This window comes from Canis aureus, chromosome 24, assembly GCF_053574225.1.
Source record: "Canis aureus isolate CA01 chromosome 24, VMU_Caureus_v.1.0, whole genome shotgun sequence".
NCBI lineage: Eukaryota > Metazoa > Chordata > Mammalia > Carnivora > Canidae > Canis > Canis aureus.
In genome coordinates this window covers 3,054,664-3,079,187 of record NC_135634.1, presented here as the reverse complement: position 1 = coordinate 3,079,187, position 24,524 = coordinate 3,054,664, and the positions used below count along the sequence as shown (strand labels likewise).

Below are 24,524 nucleotides of genomic sequence, written 5' to 3'. Positions count from 1 at the left end.
ATGGTAAATGTAACTCAATTTAGTGCCATTCAAAAGCTTACTGGCGTCAGAAAAGCTTTCTCAACAGCAGGACTACTTTAGAGAAAAAAACCACTTCTAATACTAGAAAAATACATTGTGGTATGTAGCGTGTGGGTGAAATATGTTTTATTCATTTGTGCCAAGCTTCAAGACCCAGTCACCAACCTTTTTCTTCTTTAACGGTATTATTTGCATTAAGGTAAGCTCCAATTCAGCAAAGCCAGACCAGTCATTTTAAGGATCGGGCCAAATTCTGTTGAAGTAACAGCTTGACAAAACAAGGTTACGTTCTGATTTAGTATGCTTGAGTTAGAACAATATTAAAAATCAAGACATGGGAAAATGAGTCTCTAACTGCTCAAGATCATTAATTCATTGCAGCTATTAGCAGACTATTTAAAAGAGTTGGTGATGCTAAGGATTTAATGAATGCCAATGGAGGTTCAGTGAGTGAAAGGTATTGCCACAGTGCACTGAATGATAAAGATTATACCGGGTTTTCCACATGGCAAGGATTCTAGATACAATGCTGTAGGTATTCTACACTTCAAAAACAACAACATAAAACAATAAATGAAATATCCCACCATCTAAAAAAATTTGAGTCCCACGTATCATATACACACACAGCTAATATTTGTTGTGCATTCACAAAGTGCAATAGGTAGGGAGCTACAGAGACATTTAAGACATAGGCCAGAATCTCACAATGCTTACAGTCTATTTGGTAGAAAAGAAAAAAAAAAAAAAACAAAACAAAACTAAGTGCTGCATAAAAGGTTACATGAGAATCATTTGTTATAATAATAATCTGAAACCGTAAAAGGGAGACTAAGAAGCAATCACGTGATCGCTCTGTGAGTCAGAGGCGGTACAGAGAGGGGCTTTCACAGGCAGAAAGTACTCAGGTAAATGGAGAACAAAGTATTCCAAAATTACATAAGTGAAACCTTGAGGGAGGGAAGGGCTCTAGGACCAGTGAACCACTCAGTTTGACCAGGGTGCCTTTCTGAGGAAGGTTGAGTGCTCAACTCCATGGGTCAACTCTCAGACCCAGGCTATACATACACTTTGCTATATTCTTCAGTCAAGGAATCTTGACTAATCCACTTGTCTTCTCAGGTCTGTTTTCCTCAAATGAAACATGAGGATATTATCACCTGAATTTCTTACTTTCAGAATTTTTGTGCAGCCCGAACATGATCTGTATGAGAGCACTTTAAAACCTCACTAAAGAAAAGAGAGGTGTGCATCATTATGAGCATAGAGTCTGAGAAAGAGGTTTGAAGCCTCCCATGGTGCCATTGAATGTGATAAGGAGTTCTGAATTTATTGGATAGGAAGCACCTGGAAGTGTTTGAAAAGAGAGCGCAAAAATCAGAGCTGTGTTGGGAGGTTATAAATTCGATAGCATGGAAGTGAACAGGATTAGAACCAAAAGCATAGAGTGAGACAGTGAGGCTGGCAAGGAAACAAATTGCTACTAAAAACACCCGCAGAGAGAAGGGAGGAGGGAAACTTAAAAAATAAGTTTCTAAAAAAACTATGTACTCGACAGGTTCAAAGAAGGGAGGTCCCATGTATTATAGGAGGTTAGGTGAGGGAACTGGCCAAGGGAAAGGTGATTTCAAGAAGATGATAAATGCTATTAAAATGTATCAATTCTATTTAAATACACCAAGTTCAAGTTCATTATGGGTTCTCACCAGTGAACCTGGGCAGTAGGACTCCATAAATACAGAACCAACAAAGCTGGAGTTAGGGATTTGTGTTACATGCACAGTTGCCCACCTGATGGTGATAATTGGAAGCAGAAGGATACATGAGACCCATAAGAAAGAGAGGAGAGGGTAAAAGCGTAAATCACTAAGCAGTACAATTTCACGTGTTTCTAATAAGTTTAGGTGTGCAAGTAGAATCATTAAAGGTTATTAGAATATCTGTCTACTAAATATTAATATACAGATTTGAGGGCTGTTAGTTGCAGATGAGTCATTAAGTATCACTTGTTATATAACAAGAAAATTGTGGGAATGTGCAAAATGAAGCACATTATTGGAGTTGCCAAACAGTAAGTTCCCTTTTAGGTCCTTTTTTAAACTGGTTTTAGATATTGCCTCTTTTTAAAATAACTAACATTGGGGTTCCTGGGTGGCTCAGTTGGTTAAGCATCTGCCTCTTGGCTTCGGCTCAGGTCATGATTGCAGCATCGAGCCCCGTATCTGGCTCTGAGCTCACAGGGAGTCTACTTGAAGATTCTCTCCCTCTGCCCCTTCCCACCCCCCAAATAAATCAATAAATCTTTAAAAAGAATAACTTTAAAATGGTGCGGTTTAGTTCCCTCATTTTATATAACTTTTCAGTTAAATTTAAGCCCTTTTATTTTTTTTAAATTTATGATAGTCACACACACAGAGAGAGGCAGAGACACAGGCAGAGGGAGAAGCAGGCTCCATGCAGGGAGCCCGATGTGGGATTCGATCCCGGGTCTCCAGAATCACGCCCTGGGCCAAAGGCAGGCGCTAAACCGCTGCGCCACCCAGGGATCCCTAAGCCCTTTTATATAAAAAGTTACTTCATATCGTTTTTTAAAATTATAATGGTTTTGGCAGGTGTGCGAAATTACGGGCTTAATTCATTATTAACAAATGCATGAGTGGGAGAAAGTAAGAAAAAGAGCATTTGTGGATGTGAATGAGTGAGTCATTCACTAAATCTGAGTTAGGAGGGTCCCGAGACGTGAGACTTCCAGTGAGGGGACCCTCCGGGTCCCTATTCCTGGTCCTCTCTACCTAATTCTGAACCCAGCTGGCCTCAGAGCCCAGAGGCCAGCTGTAAGCACGGAACAGCTGCACGGTAGGCTGAGGTGCAGGGGCATGTTTTAAAATAAGGCACATGAGCTAGAGTCCAAAGGGAGTTCATTAGCAATGGGAGTACATTTGACTCAACCGGTTTTGGCCAGTAGTTCTAAACGACCTTGCTGCTATACTGCTGTGAACTCCCTTAGTCTTTTAAAAACTGTTGATCGCAGAAGGAAAGGCATGAGAGCTTGGTTCGACTGCACACACACACACACACACACACACACACACACACACTTGGCAAGCAGCCACTTGAATCTCTCCTGCTAGGCACCTGAAAACATTCACCACTGTTACCAGAAGATGCAGAGGCTCCAGAGCTCTTTATGAGACCAGCTAATCATTTTGTATAACTTACATTGAAGAATGCCTTCGTGGCTCACAGGAAAGTGAGCACAGGGAATCAGGCCGGGACACAGGGGCAGTCTGCCCAGAAATAAGCTCTTAAATTGCATGAGGTGTAAATCTGCAGGCATGTGGTTGGCTAAGGTGGTTCTAAGACATTAAGATTTTGATCTTGAATAGGACCATACTGGTCACAATACTAAATTAACTCGTGTCTTTATTTCTTAGGGCTTCATAGATAGCATAGATGTCATAAAATAATAATAACTGACATGAGCATCTTCTTAGGTGTGCTAAGCTTTTTGCTTGAATTATTTCGTTTTACACACAGATGCACAAACTACAAGTGAGGTTTTATTATGCGTCCATTTGATCATTTGTGAGTGGTTAGGTGACTTACGCAGGGTCACATAGCTGGAAAGCATCTAGCTAGGCAGACTGGAGGGACCATGGCACTGACCATTCAGCTGCCCACCTCATGGACTATACACAACTGCCTTCTGATTCTACATGTACTACTCAAAGATAGTAAGAGGTATCTTAATAGAGAACATGACAAGGTGAAACAAGCTATGTACTCTTATATGTATGTATACAGCACCTGAGAATCCTAGAATAATTGAAATGCTGACAGTACAGGCTTTAGGCGTGAACTTTGTATATAAACTATTCAGGTTCACATTTTACCAATTTTAATTCCAAGGATCATTAGGAAACCATAGTAGTGCCTTCTGGTACTTCAACTTGATGAGGAACAGCATTGCTCTTTTTTTAATAAAAATTTATTTATTTATTTATTTATTTATTTATTTATTTATTTATTTATTTATGAGAGACACACAGAGAGAGGCAGAGACACAGGCAGAGGCAGAGGCTGGCTCCCTGTAGGGAGCCCGATGTGGGACTCGACCCCAGGACCCTGGGATCACGACCTGAGCCAAAGGCAGACGCTCAATCCCCGAGCCACCCTGATGCCCCAGCACTGCTTTTTCTCCATCATTTAGCAATCTGCCCACTTCTGAAGGATCGGGTTTGGACTCTCTTAGTCAAGTCCTTATGAATGAATGAATGCTGTGTTTTGTTTGTTTTCTATTTTTCACAGTAACATTAAATGCCTCTCATCTCTTCCACACAGGAGAGTGGGTGCTGGCCATGTAATACCATCTTGTAGACATCAAAGGATAAATATTGCTGATTTATTATCACTGAAACCCTGGAAGTAGATCACTAACCGTTTGTAGAAACCTCAAGATCTCAGTCACATCTTTATGTGCTAAAAATCACATAAATCTGAAAAGTGGCTTTTCACATACTAGACTTCAGATTTTTGTGAGGTTAAAATTACTAAAAGATATTACAATAAAAACAATAACAACATGAGAGGTTGAAATTACAAAAGATCCCTTAATAAATGCTATTATTAGCATCAGAAATTGCCAATTATTTGCCAGATACAGAGGTCTAGTGCCTCCTCTTACTGAAATCATAACGCACAAAGAAAATGCCAATAAGCATTTTGGCTACAACTCAAAGCTACAACTTGGCCAAAGGCAGAACTTCAAAGACTTGACCTTCACGTCCTGTGATGTAAGGCGAGGCCAGAGTCTATGAAATACTACAGTGAACTCACAGAGGCATGATGATTTATTCACTAAGTCCAGACAAGGCATATGTACCTGTGGTCTGTTGTGGAAAACACACTTCATAAATTCCATTTTTATTTTTTTTATTTTTATTTTTTTTTAATTTTTTATTTATTTACTTATGATAGTCACAGAGAGAGAGAGAGGCAGAGACACAGGCAGAGGGAGAAGCAGGCTCCATGCATCGGGAGCCTGATATGGGACTCGATCCCGGGTCTCCAGGATCGCGCCCTGGGCCAAAGGCAGGCGCCAAACCGCTGCGCCACCCAGGGATCCCCATAAATTCCATTTTTAAATGGACAACAGTATCTCCTTTTATGGTATTAGAAGGAAAAAGTAAGAAAAAATTTTTAGAATATATGTACTATTTTCTGACACCGTTGTTCTACTAGTTCATTGGTCACTGTAGAAATGTAAATCTTGTTCATTTGTTTCCTTATAAAACCTGCCACCAACCAGAAGCAATTCTCCTGGAATTAGGGCTCTTTACCGGGTCACCACATTCTCTGTGTACCTCCTTTCTCTTTATGGATATGTGTGATCTTTCACAGGGTACAGATAGGTTTTGTTTTTATTTTTTAAGGTTTTATTAATTCATCACACACACACACACACACACACACACACATATACACACACACAGAGGCAGAGACACAGGCAGAGGAAGAAGCAGGCTCCATGCAGGGAGCCCGATGCAGGACTCGATCCCAGGACCCTGGGGTCACGCCCTGAGCCAAAGGCAGACACTCAACCACTGAGCACCCAGGTGCCCCAATACAGATAGGTTTGATGAACTCCCTAAGAAGCAGGTGTTCGTTCTAACTGGAGCAGACATTTGGATCTTTTTTCTCCCTTTATTCCTAGTTTATAAATCTTATACATACCTTTCTTGTAATTAGCCTTAAATCTTCCCTTAAATGATGCAAAGAATCTTACTGCTGACCTAGACAAGATTGCCTGGTAAAGAACATGGTGATATTATCTGATAAAGCTAGTGAACTATATCACTATTATATCAAGTAACCACAATAATGATCTATCTTGGGAATATAAAAGATAGCAAAACCAAAACTACCTCTTTTCTTTAGGCCATTTATTTGAAGCACTTAAAATTACAACTAAAAATTTCCCTTCACACGTCAAGGGAAATAAATACCTTCTTCATCCTTTCTCTGACAAAATGGTCCTCATCCTGTCATAGTGAAACACATATTTGCATCATATATGTTCATACACGTATTTATTTTAAATATTTGCTGAGCATCTCTAACATGCCAGATGCTGTCCTAGGGTAAAAGCAACAGAAGATATGTCCTGTCCTCACTTTTACATATTTATCACACCTTACTAACTGCTGGGTGCTCCCTAAAGCACTGAGGACACGGTGGTAAACAAGACAGGCCCAATGTATGGGGACAAACAGATCCAACATGGCAAATGGTAAGACTGGGCTCCCCGTGTAATGGGAGCTTTCAAAGGAGCATCCAGTGTGGCCTCGGTTCCGGAAAGGCTAGGTCTCCTCCACACAAAGACCTGAGAAGACAGGCGAGTTGGCAGCTGCCAAATTGATGTGCATTATCACATGTCCCCTTAGGCTGTGACAATCTCTCCATTGTGAAGACAACCACACATTTGGGAATGAGCCAAGTCACAGGACAAGATCAGCAGTCTCCGAGTTTAAACACAGTCCTATGAAAATAAATTAAATGGTAGGTAGAGCATTATTAGCTCGTTTTAAAAAGTCTGAATAGTCAGAATATAGGCATTGTGAGAGAAAAAGAGCTCTCTTTTTACACCCCCTCAGGCTGCAATATATCTGTTTCAATTTCCCTGAGGGTGTTTCACAAACAGCCTGTGTCACACTCCCAGGAAGTACATCACAAAGCTAAAGCTTTGGGCTGAAAATATCAACAAGAAGCTCATTCTTGCCTCCTCCTCCTCCTCCTTCTCTTCCTCTTCCTCCTTGTCCTCCTCCTTCTCCTCCGCCTCCACCTCCTCCTCTTCAAGAATCACATTTATTCAGAGGGATACTTTTCAAGACCACACTCATTGCCAGAGAAAGCTTGGAAAAGCCAAGGCCAGAGAGAACTTCACATTCTCCCTGCTGCAAGGGGATATCCTAGAAATATGAGATACAGTGGTAAATGGTATGGCTAATACCATACCATATGGCTAATGGTTGGCTGATATTACACCTTGCAGGTTGAGGGTGCAAGGTGTGTATATAGCTCAGTGAACAGATGAAATGCTATCTACACTATGCATCGGGGCTGAAAGAGACACAGAATTTATACCCTCTTCCCAGAGGATCACCGTCTTCCCACTGAATCTAACGAGCGTGTTTTAACGGACACTGATCCAGAATGCATATTTTGAAGTTCTTTAAAATGTCGGTATGTCTAAATACCACTGTTACTGGATCCAGCTCAATGTACTCAGGGGACAAATAAACTATTAGCAGGAGAAGATGTGTGATTAATTCTCTGAGGAGACCTTCTTTACTTTGTTCAAAACATTGCATCCCTTGACATTTCTGTGAAGAGAGAAACTGACAAACCCTTGTGTTGTAATTATGGAAAACCCAATAATTTACTTCTGCATGGAGTCATCTTCTTTTCCTTTGAAACAGTAAGGGAAAAGTATTAGAGGCACACTAGTTACCCTGGGTCTGGTGACTCAACCTCCGAAAGAAATCAAAGCAAATCAGGAAAACACAAACGAGTAGGGAGGTAGTTCTTACCTCCTGGTTTTTCTCCTGTGCTCCTAATCTTGATAAGCATTTCTACCAGTGCTAGACTCCTTCCTCTCACCCCCACCCCAAATCCCTAACTCTGCCTCCTTTATCTTTGAACACCGTATCCTTACTGTCTTCCTCAGCTGAACAGCCAGCCACTTTGTTCAGCCAGCTTCATACTTTGCCCAGATTCCTGCAGTTGCTATGAACTTGTCTCCCTGCTTCCAATCTGCCCACCCCTAGCCTATCCATCCTCCAGACCCCCTAAATGCTTATTTTATCACGCCCTCCCCTTCTTAAAACGGAGCACACCTTAGGCACCTGGATGGCTCAGCTGGTGAAATGTCTGACTCTTGGTTTCGGCTCAGGTCATGATCCTCAGGGTGGTAAGGTGGAGCCTGATAGGACTCTGCACTGAGTGTGGAGCCTGCTTAAAATTCTCTATCTCCCTCTCGTTCTGCCCCTCCCCCCGACACACACTGGCACACTCACTCTCTCTCTTTCTCTATTAAAAGAAAACAAACTGACCCTACCTCTCCATGACAACTTCTAGGCTAAGGTTCTAACGTCTTAGCTTAGCACACAAGGTCCTCTATGGCCTGGCCATTACTTTCTGTTTCTCTCCTTACCACCCTGCCCCCACCTCCTCACCCTGGGCAGTGTACCATTCATACTAAATGCTCTGCCTAAACAGGTGAAGCTCTGTGGGCTGCTTCTGCTTGGGACATCCTCCCCCTCCACCTCCTCATGCTTTACCTGGCTAACTCCCATCAATGCCTCAAAATCCAGCTACTAATAAAAATAATGACTGACTAGCACTAACTTGTACTTACTGTGTAGGTAATGTGTTGAACACCTAATGGCCATTTTCTTATTTTAGTCCTTTAAAAGAAAAACACCCACAATTAAGGAACAGGGGAAAGATGAGAGAATAACCAGAGGAGAGTGGTATTACAGAAGGAAGAGGATAAAGAGATTCAGGAAGAGAAGACAAGTATGGTCCATGGCTTTAAATTCTACAGAGAGAAGAAGGAACACAGATGCCCAATAGGCAGTTGGATTTAGCAAGGACTAGGGCACCGGTCAACTTGGAGAGAAGATTACTGGATGCTTTGGAGGATGAAGCCATGTACCAACAATTTCAGTGTTAATGGGAGCTGAAAAGTTAAAGATAATGGATAGTCTCTTAAGTTATTATTCAAGGGAAAGGAAGAAAGGAAAAACTCTCAGATCAAATAGTGGTGCTTCTGGCTATGAACTATGGAACTATGGTGTGGCAGTATTGAGGGAAAGATTATTTATGGTAATTTTAAGATGGGAAGAATGAGCAAGGAGATGGATATAATTTGTAACATCAGTAATTAGCAAAACCAGGTAGCATAATTGCTTCATGCATGGAGACTATCTGCTTGAGAAGCCATGCTTCCTGGTGTCTAATCCTGGCTCTGTCTTAGGAGATAGATCACCTGTCAGTACTCAATTTTCTCAGGATCACACCTATCTCACAGGGCTGTAATGAAGAATCAGTAAGTGAGTATATGTAAAGTACTTAGAACACCCGTATGTTTAGCTAGCCTTATTCTTCTTGTCAAGACAACAGTGCAACTGACCTTCTGTTTCAATTATGGGACCAGAAACTCTTCAAAGACAAGGGCTGTGTCTCCATCAGTATGGCCAGCATGGAGCATGGCGTTTAGTCCATAATAGGTGTTCAGTAAATATGTAATAGATGACTGGATGAATGCCTAGAGAGAGCAGACTGACCAGGGCTACCTTTAATATTCTTACCATTATTTACTACTTTTTATAATACGAAAAAAAGCCAAAAGAGAATACAGCTCTATTTATTAAAAAAAATACATTTCATGTGTTTACAAAATGCTAAAATAAGAACAAAATGTGTACATTTTAAGAAAAAATGTGTACCTTTCAGCTCACTTGAATTCTCTGAAGTCCATCTCTGACAACCAATGGTTAGTCTCCCACCTAAAGGTTGCAAAGAAGCATTGCCATTGCTCTGGACAACTCTATCTGCTCCAGTTTCTATTTAGCTGTTAGATTATAGATGCTCAACAGCTTCTAAGTGACACTATATTTATCTGAACCCTAATAGCCTTGAATTGGCTTTTAAGTTTCTCCATAAAAACCATTTATTTAGCTGCCCGATTCCATTACTGACCTCCTCTCTGAGCTGCCCTTTAACCACTAAGGTCACATATCTCAGCCATGACTGTTCCTCCATCCCAACTCAGGATGTGTGGAGAGATACGCTAGGAGGGGATGTGGCTTTCTTTCTTTCTTTATTTAGAAAGAGAGTGCGAGCAAGCATGAATGGGGGAGGGGCAGAGGGAGAGGGAGAGAGAGAATCCTAAGCAGACTACCCACTGAGCACGGAGCCCGACACAGGCTTTATGCTCATGACCCTGAGATCATGACGTGAGCTGAAATCAAGAGTTGGACGCTCAACAGACTGAGCCACCCAGTTGCCCCTATGGCTTTATTTTTTAATTTTACTTTTTTAAAAAATTAGTTTTTTGATTCTTTATAAATTAAAACCAAAACACAAGTCTGAATGATAAAACAAGGTGGTTTCTTAGGAGTCCTATATGTTACTGAGCACATTTTACCTGAATGTAATCAGTCATAGGAGAAATCATGTCTACATTTTTACCATCTTGGTTTAGGGTTTATCTTTTAGTTTGCAAATCATTTCTGAGGCAGGAATGGTCTTCTAACCATTCCTTTCCTTGAGAAGAAGCAACTACCTTCTTTTCAATAAAGGATGCAGGAATTAAGCACAAACAGGTTCTGTGAATGCTAAATGAGAGAAATTGGTGCCAAGGAAAACACCAGTCTCCAAGGGCAAGAAGAATGTGCATGGACCTGAAAGCTTGGTGCTGTGACTTCATACAGACCCAACTGGATTATCTTCATATTGGAGACCAGAAATCCAAGAACCAAAGAGGTTGACTTCCCCAATGTCATATGTTTCAGAAGTGCCTACCCATGGCCCGTGGAACAGTTGGGTGTGTTTTTTCCCCACTGAAACACAAAAGGATGGAAGACTCTGGAGTCTCCTCTTCACCTACTATGCTAGAAGCTATGGGGCAAAGGCAAAGCTGCTACTGTGTAGCACTCACAAGGAGGAATAAGGAAGAAGGATTCTTATAAAAAAAGGAGCACATTCCTCTCAGCTTGAAATGGAGCTATTTTTTCCTCTCAGCTATTTTTTCTGGAGTCTCCTCCTCTGCCGCCTGCAGGCATGTTTCAAGTGTCAATTGTTGAGCAGTCTATGGTCAAGATTATTTATTATTCAAGTGTTAACCACATGCTTTTATTCCTGAGAACTCACACAGATTGTGTGACACTGGTGGTCATAATCTTTCTTCGTTCAGCTGTTGGGATTCCCACATAAATCACCCTGATGTCAGAGTCTCCATTGATTCTGAAATCTTACTTAGAAAGATTAGTCAGTAGGAATGAAAATGTACAAGTATGCCTTTTGATCAGTGGTTTTTGGAGCAGTAACAATTTTAAGGGTATGGGGGGGGGTTAAGCATAGAGTGATACCTCATTTCCTTTCCCTTCTATGATGATTTCTTTGATGAAGAAATTTATCTCACAGCTGAGTTCTAATATTTTAGTTTTCTCTTACATAGACTGTTGTGTTCCTGTCTTGTCACTCAAGGAGACTCTCGTTACACATCTTTAAAGAAAATGTTCTGAAAATGTTCACCTTTCCAGATACTTGTTTTCAGAGAAAGAGGGAAAATAATTCTAGACATTCTAATGTGGCTTGCAGAGGCACACACTCTGTCAATGTGGCAATTATATTGTAATATTACTATGACATTAACCATAATATTAATTGGTGTATTCTCACTCACAAGATGAGCTCTGGAGCCACAATAATTACTTTTGATTAGAAACTCTGGAAGCAATTATCAATCTTCGCTTGTGTCTCCACACATTTCTTGATGACCCCCTTCTATGCCAGTCTACATGCTTCTCATTAGAGTTTACAGATGAACAATACATGATTTCTGCCTTTGGGAAGATCTAATGAGGAACACAAATGAGTGGATGAGTCATTTGAATATAGCGTGTCAAGTGCAGTGGGAGAAGTGTCAGAGGCAGGACTGTCTTGACAGCTGTCCACTGGGAGTGGGTTACATAGAAGAAAGGAAAGACAAATTTTTCAGGGCCTTGGGATACGGAGATAATGGTTTCTTTGAAGGCGAAATAACTCTCTCAGTTCCTGAGAGAGTGTACACATCCACAGCACTGTGAAATATCACAGCAAGTCGGTAAAAATGCCAGAACCTGTTAGGGGTAAAAAAAAAAGTCTTAAAGATATACAGATAAAGATACGTAGATACAGATATAGATATATAGTTAGAGATATATGCCAGAGAGAGAGAAAGAGAGCATAAGCAGAGGGAGGGGCAGAGGGAGAAGGAGAAGCAGACTCCCTGCTGAGCAGAAACCCGAACTCAGGGCTCGATCCCACGACCTCAGGATCATGACCTGAGCTGAAGGCAGATGCTTAACTGACTGAGCCACCCAGGTGCCCCTGTCTTAAAAATTTTAACAGGAAAGGGAAGACTTTTTGCTCTCTAATATTTTTTCTTTAATCATATTTTGCAGCTGTATTTAAAGGAGGTATGTTATGCGGATTAATCCTCATTTAGTATTAATATTTTTATCACAAAACTATTCATGAGTACTAAAAAGAGGTACATCAACTAGATGGTGAGAGTCTGATTATCTTCTACACCAAACCCATACCTCTTCCTTGAGGTCACTTGAGTGTGATGAGTGGATTTTTTTATATACACACTCAAATGCACATATTTATTTTCACTTTGATTAGAGGTAATTATTGCTGTGTGAAGTCTCAACTAGCACATATTCTAGAGGCAGATGGTCTGGTTTCCTTTCCATGTATTGGCTATTGATCTTAAATGTCTGGACTTCATCAGTAGTTATCATCAATAAAGTAGAGATGGTAATAGTACCTACTTCAAAGGGTAGTTAGGAGGATTGAATGAGATATATGTATTAGAGCAGTTCAGAGGCCTGGAAAATACTACATATTTGTTATTACTATATGATCATATTATACATATGAGCTCATGCTGTATTTATTTCCCAGGGCAATATATCATGAAAATCTTTTTTTAGAAAAGATTTTAAGTGTTCATGAGAGACATAGACAGGGAGAAGCAGGCTTCTCGTAGGAAGCCTGATGTGGGACTCGATCCCTGGGTCTGGGATCACAACCCGAGCTGAAGGCAGATGCTCAACGGCTGAGCCACCCACGTGTCCCTCATGAAAAGCTTTTTATGCCATCACTTTTAAACTTTTATGGATTCTTTTTGGTGGCTACATAGTATTCCACAGTGTGGCTATAACATCTTCTCCTATCACACACTTGCTGTAAGTAAATATCCTTTCTCACATATATACCATTTAGTAGTCTAGCATTTATCGTTATATTAGGTTTTAGATCTAACAATAAACATATGAATAGAAAGTATCTGTATTATATAATGAAAATAATGATTACTGTTTATCGAGAGCCTGTGACAAGCCAACCACTTGTAACGTTAGGTTTAATTAAATATATTATCTCTGTGAAAGTCTAGAGGATACTCTCGTCTGGGTTTTTTAAAAAATATTTTATTTATTTATTCATGAGACACAGAGACGTAGAGGAAAAAGCAGGCTTCCTGCTGGGAGTCTGTGGTGGGACTTGATCCCAGGACCCCAGGATGATGACCTGAGCAGACAATCAATCACTGAGCCACCCAGGTGCCCCATCTCATCTGACTTCTTTTTTTTTTTTTTCAAGATTTTATTTATTTATTCATGAGAGACACAGAGACATCATCCAAGAGTTCTAAGAAAGATAGCAAATGAAAGTAGAGAGAATGATTATGGAACAGAGCAACCGGTGGGCAAAAGCACCATGAATGACAACATGAATACCCTTCGCAATTAAAAAACCACCCCGTTGACCAAGCTGGACATCCCTTGGCATCCACTTCATTTCACCTGCCACATTTAATTGATCACAAAGCACCGCCCCTCTATTTTGGAAACTCCAAGCCTAATTCTCAATTTTCCCACTTTGAGATTCTATCTTAAGATCTTCCTAACTCCTCCTTCCACTGTAGTTCCCTAACCCTTCTCCAGCCTCTAGCCTCGCCCTGCTTCCCTCAATCCACCCTGGTTCCCATTTTGCAAATCAAGTTCCTGTTGTGTCACTTCTGCTTAAAAATGATCAATGACGGCCCATTTTCGATAGTTCTTGGCATCCAATGCAAGAATGCACACAGTTGCCATTGGCTGTCACCTCAACTTGGGTCCTCACCTTCTCCACTCTGGGGAACTCCAGATACTGGAACCTCACCTCTTTTTAACCCAGCACGCATGCTCAGGCCTTGGCTGCTCCTAATCCTTCTGAGACATCCGTCCTTTTCACTGCTATTAAAACCTGCTCAGCCTGCAAGCTCACATTTTCTTTTCTGAGATGCTGTCCTGCTGCCTCCAGCACACTGGAACACTCGAAGAGCCTCTGCACCATGGCACCTGTTGCCTGGCACAGTCTCTGTACTGCCCCCCCACCCCCCACCCACACACACACATTGCGATTCTCAGACTTCTACTGGATAGGCTGTTGACCTGAAACAGTTTAAATTTTTTTGAGGTTTTTTATTTTGTTGATTTGAGGTGAGACCCCAGGAATTTACATTTTAAAAACCCCTCGGGGACAGTACAGATTTGTGACCACCTTTGGGAAACATTGACATGCATAAAGAGTAATGTTTAGGAAATTTTAAGTTGCATCCCATTGGGTTGATGAATCATTTAGTGGCTCATGACCAGTTTTTCCTTCCCCTTCTGTTTATGCAATGTATCATTTTGGATAGAAACAAAAATAAAATAGTCTCAAAAGAACCCCACAACACCAGTTCTAGAAAACACGATGCTCAACAACATTTGTTGAATAAAGAACATTCAGAAAGACTTTCAAATGCTACTAGATGGTGGAAAACTCTGATGACCGCAACATTTAAATGTTATTTTAAACTTATAGAGACCCTGGGTAAGACAAAATCAGAGTTTTGGGGTGAAACTAGATTGGCAGTAAAATCTCTGATAACATTATCCTTTTGGAGAAAGTCTCACCGTGTATTCTCAGCTGAAATCTTGGGAAGATTCATTCCCTAAATTATCAGCATTCTAGACATGTACTGACTTTTCTTTATTCTCTCTGAGAAAATTATAGTTGGCAAGAAAAAGAAATGTCAAAACATGCCTTTAAACTGATACATACTCCTAAGCTTTCCCCTTAAATACACATTTGAACTTTATTTTTCAACAAGAATTTTGAAAATGCTCTTTAAAAACTAGCTATGAGGTCATTCTTAAGAATGTATGTTTACGTATTTAAAGTATATCTTGAAAGAAAAGGCAAATGCCCAGTCAAAATTATTTAAAACTAATTTTTTGAAGATGTTATTTATAGGAGAAAGTTCATCAGATTTTTCCCCCTTGTTTTTATTTACAATGTAAGATGCTACTTGAAAAAAAAATTAGGTTTAAATAATTACAACGCAAATTAATATATGTAAGAAACGTGTAGCAAAGGAGGTCAATTTCCTCATAATCCCACCCCTGGGAAATAACCAGTTAGCAGCTTGTCATATATTCTGTCTTATTTCTATGCATTAACAATGTACACATACATTTTAATAAAATGAATCATCGTATGCATACCATTCTATAACGACCATGTAAAATTTTTTATTACAAAAATGTAAAAAAAAAAATAGGATCAGGTGCACACCATCTAAAACTAGCAGTTACCATTTTTCATTTGCTTCAGATCTTTTAAAAGAATTAAACGCTTTCATAAAGTCGAAGTCCCTTGTGATATCATTCAACTACCATAGTCCCCCAAAGCAGCAATGATGGTGAACTGGATATGTATCTATTGCAACTTGCTTTTTCTTTAAAAAATTGGCATGGTGTTTTCAAGATCTGTTATTTTGATGCATTTATATGAGGTGTGTGTTTTTTTTTTTTTGGTCTTGTTTTGTTTTGTTATGATTGACACACAATGTTACATTAGTTTCAGGTGTACAACTTAGTCATTCCATTTAGATGAGTTTTAATTATCCATTCCCTTATTCGTGGACATTTGTGTTTTCCCCTTGTTTAGTAAGTATAAATAATGTTGCATTAAACATACTTGTAAATGTTTCTTAGTATACATGTGCAGAATTTCTGTAGGAAGCTACCAAAAAGTAGAATTGATGGGTCATGCTGAATATACAATTTTAATTTTATCAGATATTGCCAAATCTCTCTAAAGTGATTGAATCTATTTGCACTCCCACCAGTAGCATCTGACAATGTCTATTTTCTCATCCTGTTGCACCATTTAGGTTTTTCCAATCTTACGAATATTAAATAATGTCTCATTTTAAGGTTATTTACATATGATGGTGAAAGTTTCCTCTTCTGAGACTTGAATGTTTATATAACTCCAGTATTTCCATTTGCTGTTAGAATTTTTGCTAGGGGTGCCTCGATGGCTCAGTCAGTTAAGTGTTCAACTCTATTTCAACTCAGGTGATGATCTCAGAGTCATGCGATTGAGCGCATATCAGGCTCTGTGCTTATGATTCTCTCTCTCCTTCTTCTCCTCCTCACTTGCGTGCATTCTCTCTCTCTCTTTCAGTCTGTAACTCAGCAACAACAACAACAAAAAACCTTAAAGAAAAAGGAATTTTTGATATAGATTTATAGGAGTTTTAATTTATTTTGGATACTAATCTTTTGTTTTGAGGAGCAGAGATTCATACATACATGAGGCAAGGATTATGTTGCCTTTTCTTATATTTCTACAGATTGTTCAAACTCATCTATCATTTTTCTGAGAGTTGTGCAATAAAAAACCCACTATAATTATAGATTAATCAGTACTTTCCTGTAATCATGTCAATTTTTGCTTTACCTATTTGAATACAAGTTCAAGATTATTAAAAACCTTGTGAACTTTTTATTTAGAGAGTTATTCATTATTAACAATTTTGCTTTAAGTCATATTTGGACTTTAGTTAATATTGCTATTTAAATATATCAACTATGATTGTTATTTATGCCTATAGTTTTGCCAGAATATTTTATTTATTGGTTCTCTTCTTGCAGGTACAGTTCTTCCTTTTGAATTTTTTTATTTTTTCTGTGCTTCTAGCAGTTTCTCAGTGTGCATCTGTAGATGAGTAAAACCTCTTCATCTTTGCTGCCAGAAAATATCTGTATTTTTGCCCTCACTTTGGAATTATGTTTTCATTTGGTCTCTATGACTCAAATGTTGATTTACAGCCTGTCTCCAGACTTCAGAGACGAGTAGAACCATTCACTTTGGCTCCACTCACCACTATGATGTTCTTACCTTTTTAGTTCACAGAGATGTTTATCTTGTTTTGAGCATAGCTCTACCTTTCCTTATCAAGTATGTTAACATTAAAGGAGAAAATTATCAAAGCTACCAAAAAGAAATGGCATATTACCTTCAATTTTTAATTATTGCTGCTAGATTAGAGAATGTAAGATATAAAATCACAAAGCTGCCTTTAAGCAGATGTCAATATTATGTTAGTTTTAGGTGTACAGTGTAGTGATTCAACACTTCTATACAACACCTGGTATTTGAAAACCTTTTGTCTTATGATTCCTCTCTTGCCTTCATTTTTTTTAAAGATTTTATTTATTTATTCATGAGAGACACACAGAGAGAGGAAGAGACATAGGCAGAGGGAGAAGCAGGCTCCCTGTGGGGAATCTGATGTGGGACTTGATCCCAGGACCCCGGGACCATATCCTGAGCTGAAGGCAGACGCTCAACCACTGAGCCACCCAGGTAGCCCCCTCTCTTGCATTTTAACGTTAGCTCAGTTAAGCACTCGGGCTTTGTCTGGGTGTCCACCATTTCCCTCATGTGTGAGTTTGGACAAGTCTCTTAACCTCCTTAATCCTTAGTTTCCTTCTCTGTGAAAACAAGATAACACAGTACATACCTCATAAGGTTATCGTGAGAATGGAGATCCTGAATCAAAACAATCAGTGTGATATCCAGCAAGTAGTCATGATTTGGTAAAGACATGCACATGAGCTAAAACATGCATGCAGATTGCTGACACCTGTACAGGTGTTTTAAAACACTGGTGCAGTGTGGGAGGGGATTGGGGGTCTATGGGAAATCTCTTTTCCTTTTGCTCAATTTTGCTGTGAACAGAAAACTACTCTAAAAAACATTTTTCATTAAAAAAAAAAAAAAAACAAAATAGAAAAATGTTCTTGCCTCTGGAGCAGCTGCTGGAAATTCTGATTCCATAAATGGGAGGTGAGGCCTAGCATCAATTCAGTTTTTAAATCTTTGGTGATTCTGATGCACATCCAACTCGGAACAGAGGATTGAAAAAGAAAAAGAACCTGTTTTCTTTGAGTTCACTGTGATTCAGTCCCCTTTCCCCTTGGACTCCCTCCAGATCTAAAAGGCAGCCCTCTGAAGTCATTTTACTCCAAGGACAACCACTTGCTCCTCCTTCAGAAGCTTCTCCCACTACCTGATGCTAAGAGTGGAGTCTTCTTTAAAAATGTATTGATTTATTTGAGAGGGAGAGACCAACAGAGAGGGGGGAGAGGCAGAGGGAGAGGGAGAGATGAGAGAGAGAGAATCTCAAGCAGATTCCTCACTGAGTGAGGAGCCAGAGGTTGGCTTGATTCTATGACCCTGAAATGATGACTTGAGCTGAAATTAAGAGTCGGACACTTAACGGACTGAGCCTCAGGTGCCCCAAAAGTATACTCTTCTAACTCACCCACCACAAAGATGTATTTATTCATTTGTCCTGAAAACAAATAATCCTATTGTATTGATGTTCATTCATTCTGCAATATCAATTGAGCACCTACTGCCATGTATTCATTACATTAAGCATTGGAGAAACACCAGTGAATAAAGGAGGCTTAATTCCTCTCCTTAGAAAACTCGGAGACCCCACCTGTGGAGAGAGTGGGGGCTTTGCTGGGGAAGACAGGGTGCTTCCCAGCACAAGTAGCTTCTAGACAGAAGTCTGGAAGGAGCAAGGGTTATCCCTGTGAGGAGGAGGAGGAAAGGAGTGTGGAAAACTACAGGGGTGGTATAGCAAAGATTAGAAGTGACACAGTTAAGACATTCAAGACACTAGACTACTGAGTAAAAGGGGGCCTAAAATGAGACTTAGTGAGACCAGAGGCTCTGATGTATTGAATATCATGTTAAGGAATTTGTGAACAATCTAAGAACAGTGAGGAACACTGGCAGGTTTTCTGTAGCTGGATTACCATGATGAAGTTTGCTTTGAGGAATGACCTTTTTAGTTAAGAGCGTGGCTGAGTGGCTGTTGGGGGAATTAAAAATGGCAAGTGTACTGGCTGAATCTAGGGAAGTGGCACTTGTGAGCCCAAGAGAAACCAGGAGTGGGCAGTTGAGGGGACTCTACTGACTCCGTTTGGAAGAAGTTTGTGTGGAAGCCTCACAGGGTTGAGTAGGCTGCTTAGTTATCTAGGTCCAGAACTCAGAAGAGAGACCTGAGTTGGAAATAATTTAGGGAGGTTTCTTTGTAATCTTTTCAGCACTAAGCCAAAAGACAGCATGAAATCTTGTATTTCATTCTGTTCTTAGCCAACATGTTAGAACCACAAAGCTCGCTTGACTGATGGTCTGTGGACATGTGAGTAAATAAGATTTGGCTCCAGATAGCAATTACTACTGGCACCTACTTCTTTCATCTCATGAGACACAATGTAATTGTAAACATCAATCTAGACACCACAGACTTAGAAAAAAAAAGTTTACTTTCTCCCTGTGGGGAAACTCAAGTTATTTTCCCTTTGTCTTTGTTGCTGGTGTGTGTCTTATGTGGCAGGCCAAGCCTCCTCATCAATCACATATATAACGAACAGACACAATCCCATCCTGGCTGTTTGTGGTGAAGGTATCCCCAACCCTGAAAAGTGTGTTAATTTTTTTAAGGTAAATTCTTTACAAGCATGTTATTGTTTAATGAGCTAACATAAACTTGTCTGTAGTCAATACCTTCCTCTGTGCCCTTTACCCCAAAGTGTAACACTGCCAAGGATAGGAGAATATTTGAACTTCCCCTATAGCTCTCGTGCTATTTCACTAGGCTAAATTAAAACCTCCCCTACACTGCTCTCATGCACACTATTTGGATATGACGCATCGTTCTTCCGCAGAGGGAATAAACGTACATGGGCCCTGGAATGGCAAACGTAATGGGCCCTGGAATGGCAAGGAATAACTGTTTTATATTTTATGGAGAAGGCCATGGAATTCGTGGCTTTATTAGAGTCTTCTCTCATTCCAGGTAGTATCAGCCACTGTCGGTTTTCTCCACTAAGACGATGGGCTTACACAGCACAGTGCCTATTTGAGATGAGATTACAGAATAAATAGGCTTTTTCTAAAGTACTTGAAGTTGTACTGTGAGTCTTTACAAAACTGATAGACAATGGTCCGCAGTTAACTTTTAAGAGAAACCAAGCTCCTAGACAAAACAAACAAACATGTTCTAGAAGAGAAGGGAGATAAAATCTTCTCATAAATTATAACAATTTCCCACAACAAGCAGTTCTTTTGGGTTCTGCGTAGGTATTCTTCAGCTGTTGGCAGTCTTGGTTTATTTAACCTTTGCTTCTTTTTACTTGCTTATTACCTACGGTAAAATGTTCCAGGAACATCTTGCCATTTATCTTGAGTGATTATAACTCAGTTCATTGCTTGCAGGATTTTTAACTCATTTATATTACATGAGATTCTGTCCAAATGGTAACAATTAGACACAATATTTAAGTTGTGGAGATTTTTGACAAGGTATTGAGAAACTGAAGTAATAATGATTATTCTTTTCAGTTCTCATTCAACCATACTGAAAAGATAGAGAGATATTAATGTCTAGCCACTCATTTTTATTCATATCCTAAGAAACGACAAGAATTGTTCTCTTAGGGCAGCCCGGGTGGCTCAGCGGTTTAGCGCCTGCCTTCCGCCCAGGGTGTGATCCTGGAGACCCAAGATCAAGTCCCACATTGGGCTCCCTGCATGGGGCCTGCTTCTCCCTCTGCCTGTGAGTCTGCCCCCCTCTCTCTCTCTCTCTCTCTCTCATGAATAAATAAATAAAATCTTTAAAAAAAAAAAGAATTGTTCTCTTAAAAACAAACTATTGTATTTTAAGCTTACATTAATCACTCTGTATTTTAACGGAAATGATTACAGTTGATTAATAGATCGATTTTCCAGTTGTCATCAGTGAAGCCCAGAGAGGGAGAGGAATCCCGTAAGTAAATCCACTGATTTTCAAAAAATTAATTTTAAGGAAATAAATATCTTTTCTAATACCTTCTATTGGCTGCTATAGTAAAATTGAGACATTTAGGATTAAACCCTTTCTTCCATTTCCCCTTTCTTTCTGCTGGAGGTAACAACATACCGTATAGTAAGCAATTATGGAAGTGCCAGACCCTCACATTTCTCTCTCTCCTCCTCTCTTTCTCACCCCACTCTGCCACACACACCATACCGCCCCCCCAACACACACTCCACACATACCACACGTACATATAAAGCATATATGTCAGATACATAGCTCATCTTCTAATATGGGACCTATTATCATTACTCTTTATACTGATTGACAAGTTGGATAATTTTCCGGGTACTACATAGGACTCTTAATTTTTCCTTATATGAAGTACACATTAAACTATAACATAAAAATATTTGATGTATTATTTACAGAATGTATCTGAATACACACATGTTTTGTATCAGTTTGCCTCTGATATGTAGCCCATTTGGTGCTTAACAGCCATATTCCCTTATGTGTCTTAACCTATCCCATTATTACTACATATCTGTGAGGAGGAGGGAGACCGGAAGATGGGAGGTGCTGTTATTATAGAGGTGCCCCCCTCACCTCATTTCATGGCTCTGTCCCGTAATTCAGAAACCTAATATGTATGATGCTATGGTTTGCGAGCAATGTGAAGAGATAGAGATCACCTTGGATATCAATGAGCAAGCCTGCATAATAATGTTAAAAGCCTTTGAAAAAACATAAAGATGTGCCTGGTTTGGGCATCTGGTCAGAATAAGCATTTCTAAAGTTCTGTCTTCACCTCTGCCACCTATTTAGGTGTGAGAAATGTAAGGAATTTATTGGCTTGTATTTGAGGTCTACCTAACTAAGGTTAATAAGCTAACACCTCCATCTGTACACACACACTCACTTGCCCTCACACCGTCCAAGTTGAAAGGATAAGAAAGGGGTGAGATATGCCCTGCCAGATTCATCACCCCGTGAACCAAAATATGCAGACAAAAATTTCAAGATTGGCTTTGTATGATTCAAGAGTTCAGAGGAACTACATGCTTTTTATTATGCTCCTCTGCCCATGAAAAAAAAACAAAGAAAATGTAACTATCTAGTTTTAATAAAGGTAATTTGTTTGGACAGAAAAATAAAGAACTTATTTATGCTCAATTTAAACAGTGCACAGAATGAAATTGCCTTTGGTTATAAGCCATGATTGTAGGGTTTTGCTTGATTTTTGTGTGTTTTGTGTGTTTAGTAATTCAGTTGGATACTCTGAAACATGATGGTCATCTCTTTAAGGGTATTGTGTCTTAAGAGCAGTGCTGAACTATATGACCTTTGAGACTCAGTCCTTTTGAGTCTTGTGAAACCAGACACAGATGACTAAAACCTCTCAATTCAAAGAGCTATTATTCTGTGTCTACGCTCAAATTAACTTATCTTTGTCAAAGTTTGGTTATAAAATAAGCTCACAGTGAGTAAAAATATACACTCAAATTAACTTATCTTTGTCAAAGTTTGGTCATAAAATAAGCTCACAGTGGGTAAAAATATACTCTTAGTATTATTTCTACACTTTCTTATGGGCTGTAAGTATTTCAAAGTGAGTTTTTTTAATAAGTAAGCTCATAAATTATCACTGAGTGTCCACCGTTATTCAACTAACTGCTACCCATCAGACTTTTTTTACAAGGTAAACTGTCAGTCACGGGTAGAATCAGAGTGATAATAATTAGGTCAATTCATCACCAATACAGGAGAAAAATACAGAGTCTCCAAAGCATGTGTCCTACTTTAATGACCTAAGTCACATTTTTTTCTTACATGTTTAAGACAAATCCCTTGGTATGAGTGTATTTCTCTAGGGGAACCTCAGTTGGTATAGGGCACCCTAGAACTCTACAGGTAACCTGCAATCATGTCCAGGTCTCTTTAGAGTCTTCAGGACTGGTAATCATACATATTTAGTCTAGTTATGCCAATAGGTGTTATTTGTGCAGTGATTATCATAGATCCAGATACACTGGATTAAGGCCAAATGTAAACGGATGAGAAGATGTCATAATGTAGGATGAGGGCTCAGTAAAAGACAATACAATGAGCAGTCTTACCAAACTTAAAACATTTCAGCCTGTGTGTTTTGCTTCATTTGGGGGTCATTTAACCAGCTAAACTTAACAGGAAGTACATTTAGAGTTCCTTGTAATCCTGCACATGGAGAACAGAGTAACTGAATCCTCAGTATGAGAATGTTCCAGTAGGCACTTAGCCATAAGTATTTTTGGTTTTCAGCAGAGGCCTTTTGACCTGAAAATTGTATAAATCTACAGATTAAAGAGATGTTATCTTCTGAAAGAAGAAAATACAATATAAGGGAGTCAGTAAAATGAAACTAACTCTTCTCTGGAATTTCGTCCATTGGGCTTGATGTGGAAAAAAAAAAATTAACCTCAGGCACACTGTTTCATTTCTAACAGAACCTGTCTTCTACTTTGGTGATGTCGAGTACCTGGTGGACGAGAGCGCCGGCTATGTGGAATTGCGGGTGTGGAGAACAGGCACCGACCTGTCCAGGTCTTCCAGTGTCACCGTGAGGTCTCGGAAAACAGATCCTCCCTCTGCTGATGGTGAGCAGTTTCCTACAGCAGCTATTTTGATTGTTCTCTAGGGTTCAACTCAGCATGACACAAAATACTTCAAAACTAAAATACTTCGCTCCTATTAAACCATTCTGGATGAATGGAAATTTTTCTGAAATTGTTATCATATCGTCGGTAAGTCTAGGCTGTATTTATTACTGTGAGAAAACACATTTAAAAGCCACAAATCAGGGCAGCCTGGGTGGCTCAGCGGTTTAACACTTGCCTTCGGCCCAGGGCCCAATCCTGGAGACCCAGGATCGAGTCCCACGTCGGGCTCCCTGCACGGAGCCTGCTTCTCCCTCTGCCTGTGTCTCTGCCTCTCTCTTTCTCTCTCTCCCTGTGTTTCCCATGAGTAAATAAATAAATAAAAGCCACAAATCAGAGGCTGCATTGCAGACATGATGACTGTAAATTCTATTGCCCTTATTGCATGAATTGGTTCTGTACACTTGGTAAACCTACCATAGAATATTATGGCATTGGTGTGCACAAGAATGATCATGCTGGCCACCACCCACAGAAACCAAATGACGTGTAAGTATCATGTACATGCATCTCCAATTTGGTTTCCTCCTCATTTTAACCAAATGTCCCCATAAATGCTTTAGATCCAAAGACTTTTCCACACTTCATTATATAAGTAATGAATATGTGCTTATATAGGTGATATATAGGTGATATGTGCTTACCTTTTATTCTGGAATTTACATCTCCAAAGAGTTGATCATAAAGTATAGGGTAAGCATAGGATTAGAAATTTCCTTTTTTATTCCTTCTAAATTGCCAACAACACACACTCTTTCTCACATGCACACACGTGC

General features: G+C 39.6%; 1 protein-coding gene across 1 annotated transcript in view; it reads left to right on the top strand.

The window, feature by feature from the left end:
• The window catches only part of FREM2 (FRAS1 related extracellular matrix 2), a 166,617-nt gene that overhangs the window by 100,471 nt on the left and 41,622 nt on the right, over positions 1-24,524 (top strand). The window contains exon 7 of the mRNA XM_077867971.1: positions 23,539-23,688. Coding sequence (XP_077724097.1) covers positions 23,539-23,688 — 150 coding nt within the window. The remainder of the gene's footprint in view (positions 1-23,538; positions 23,689-24,524) is intronic.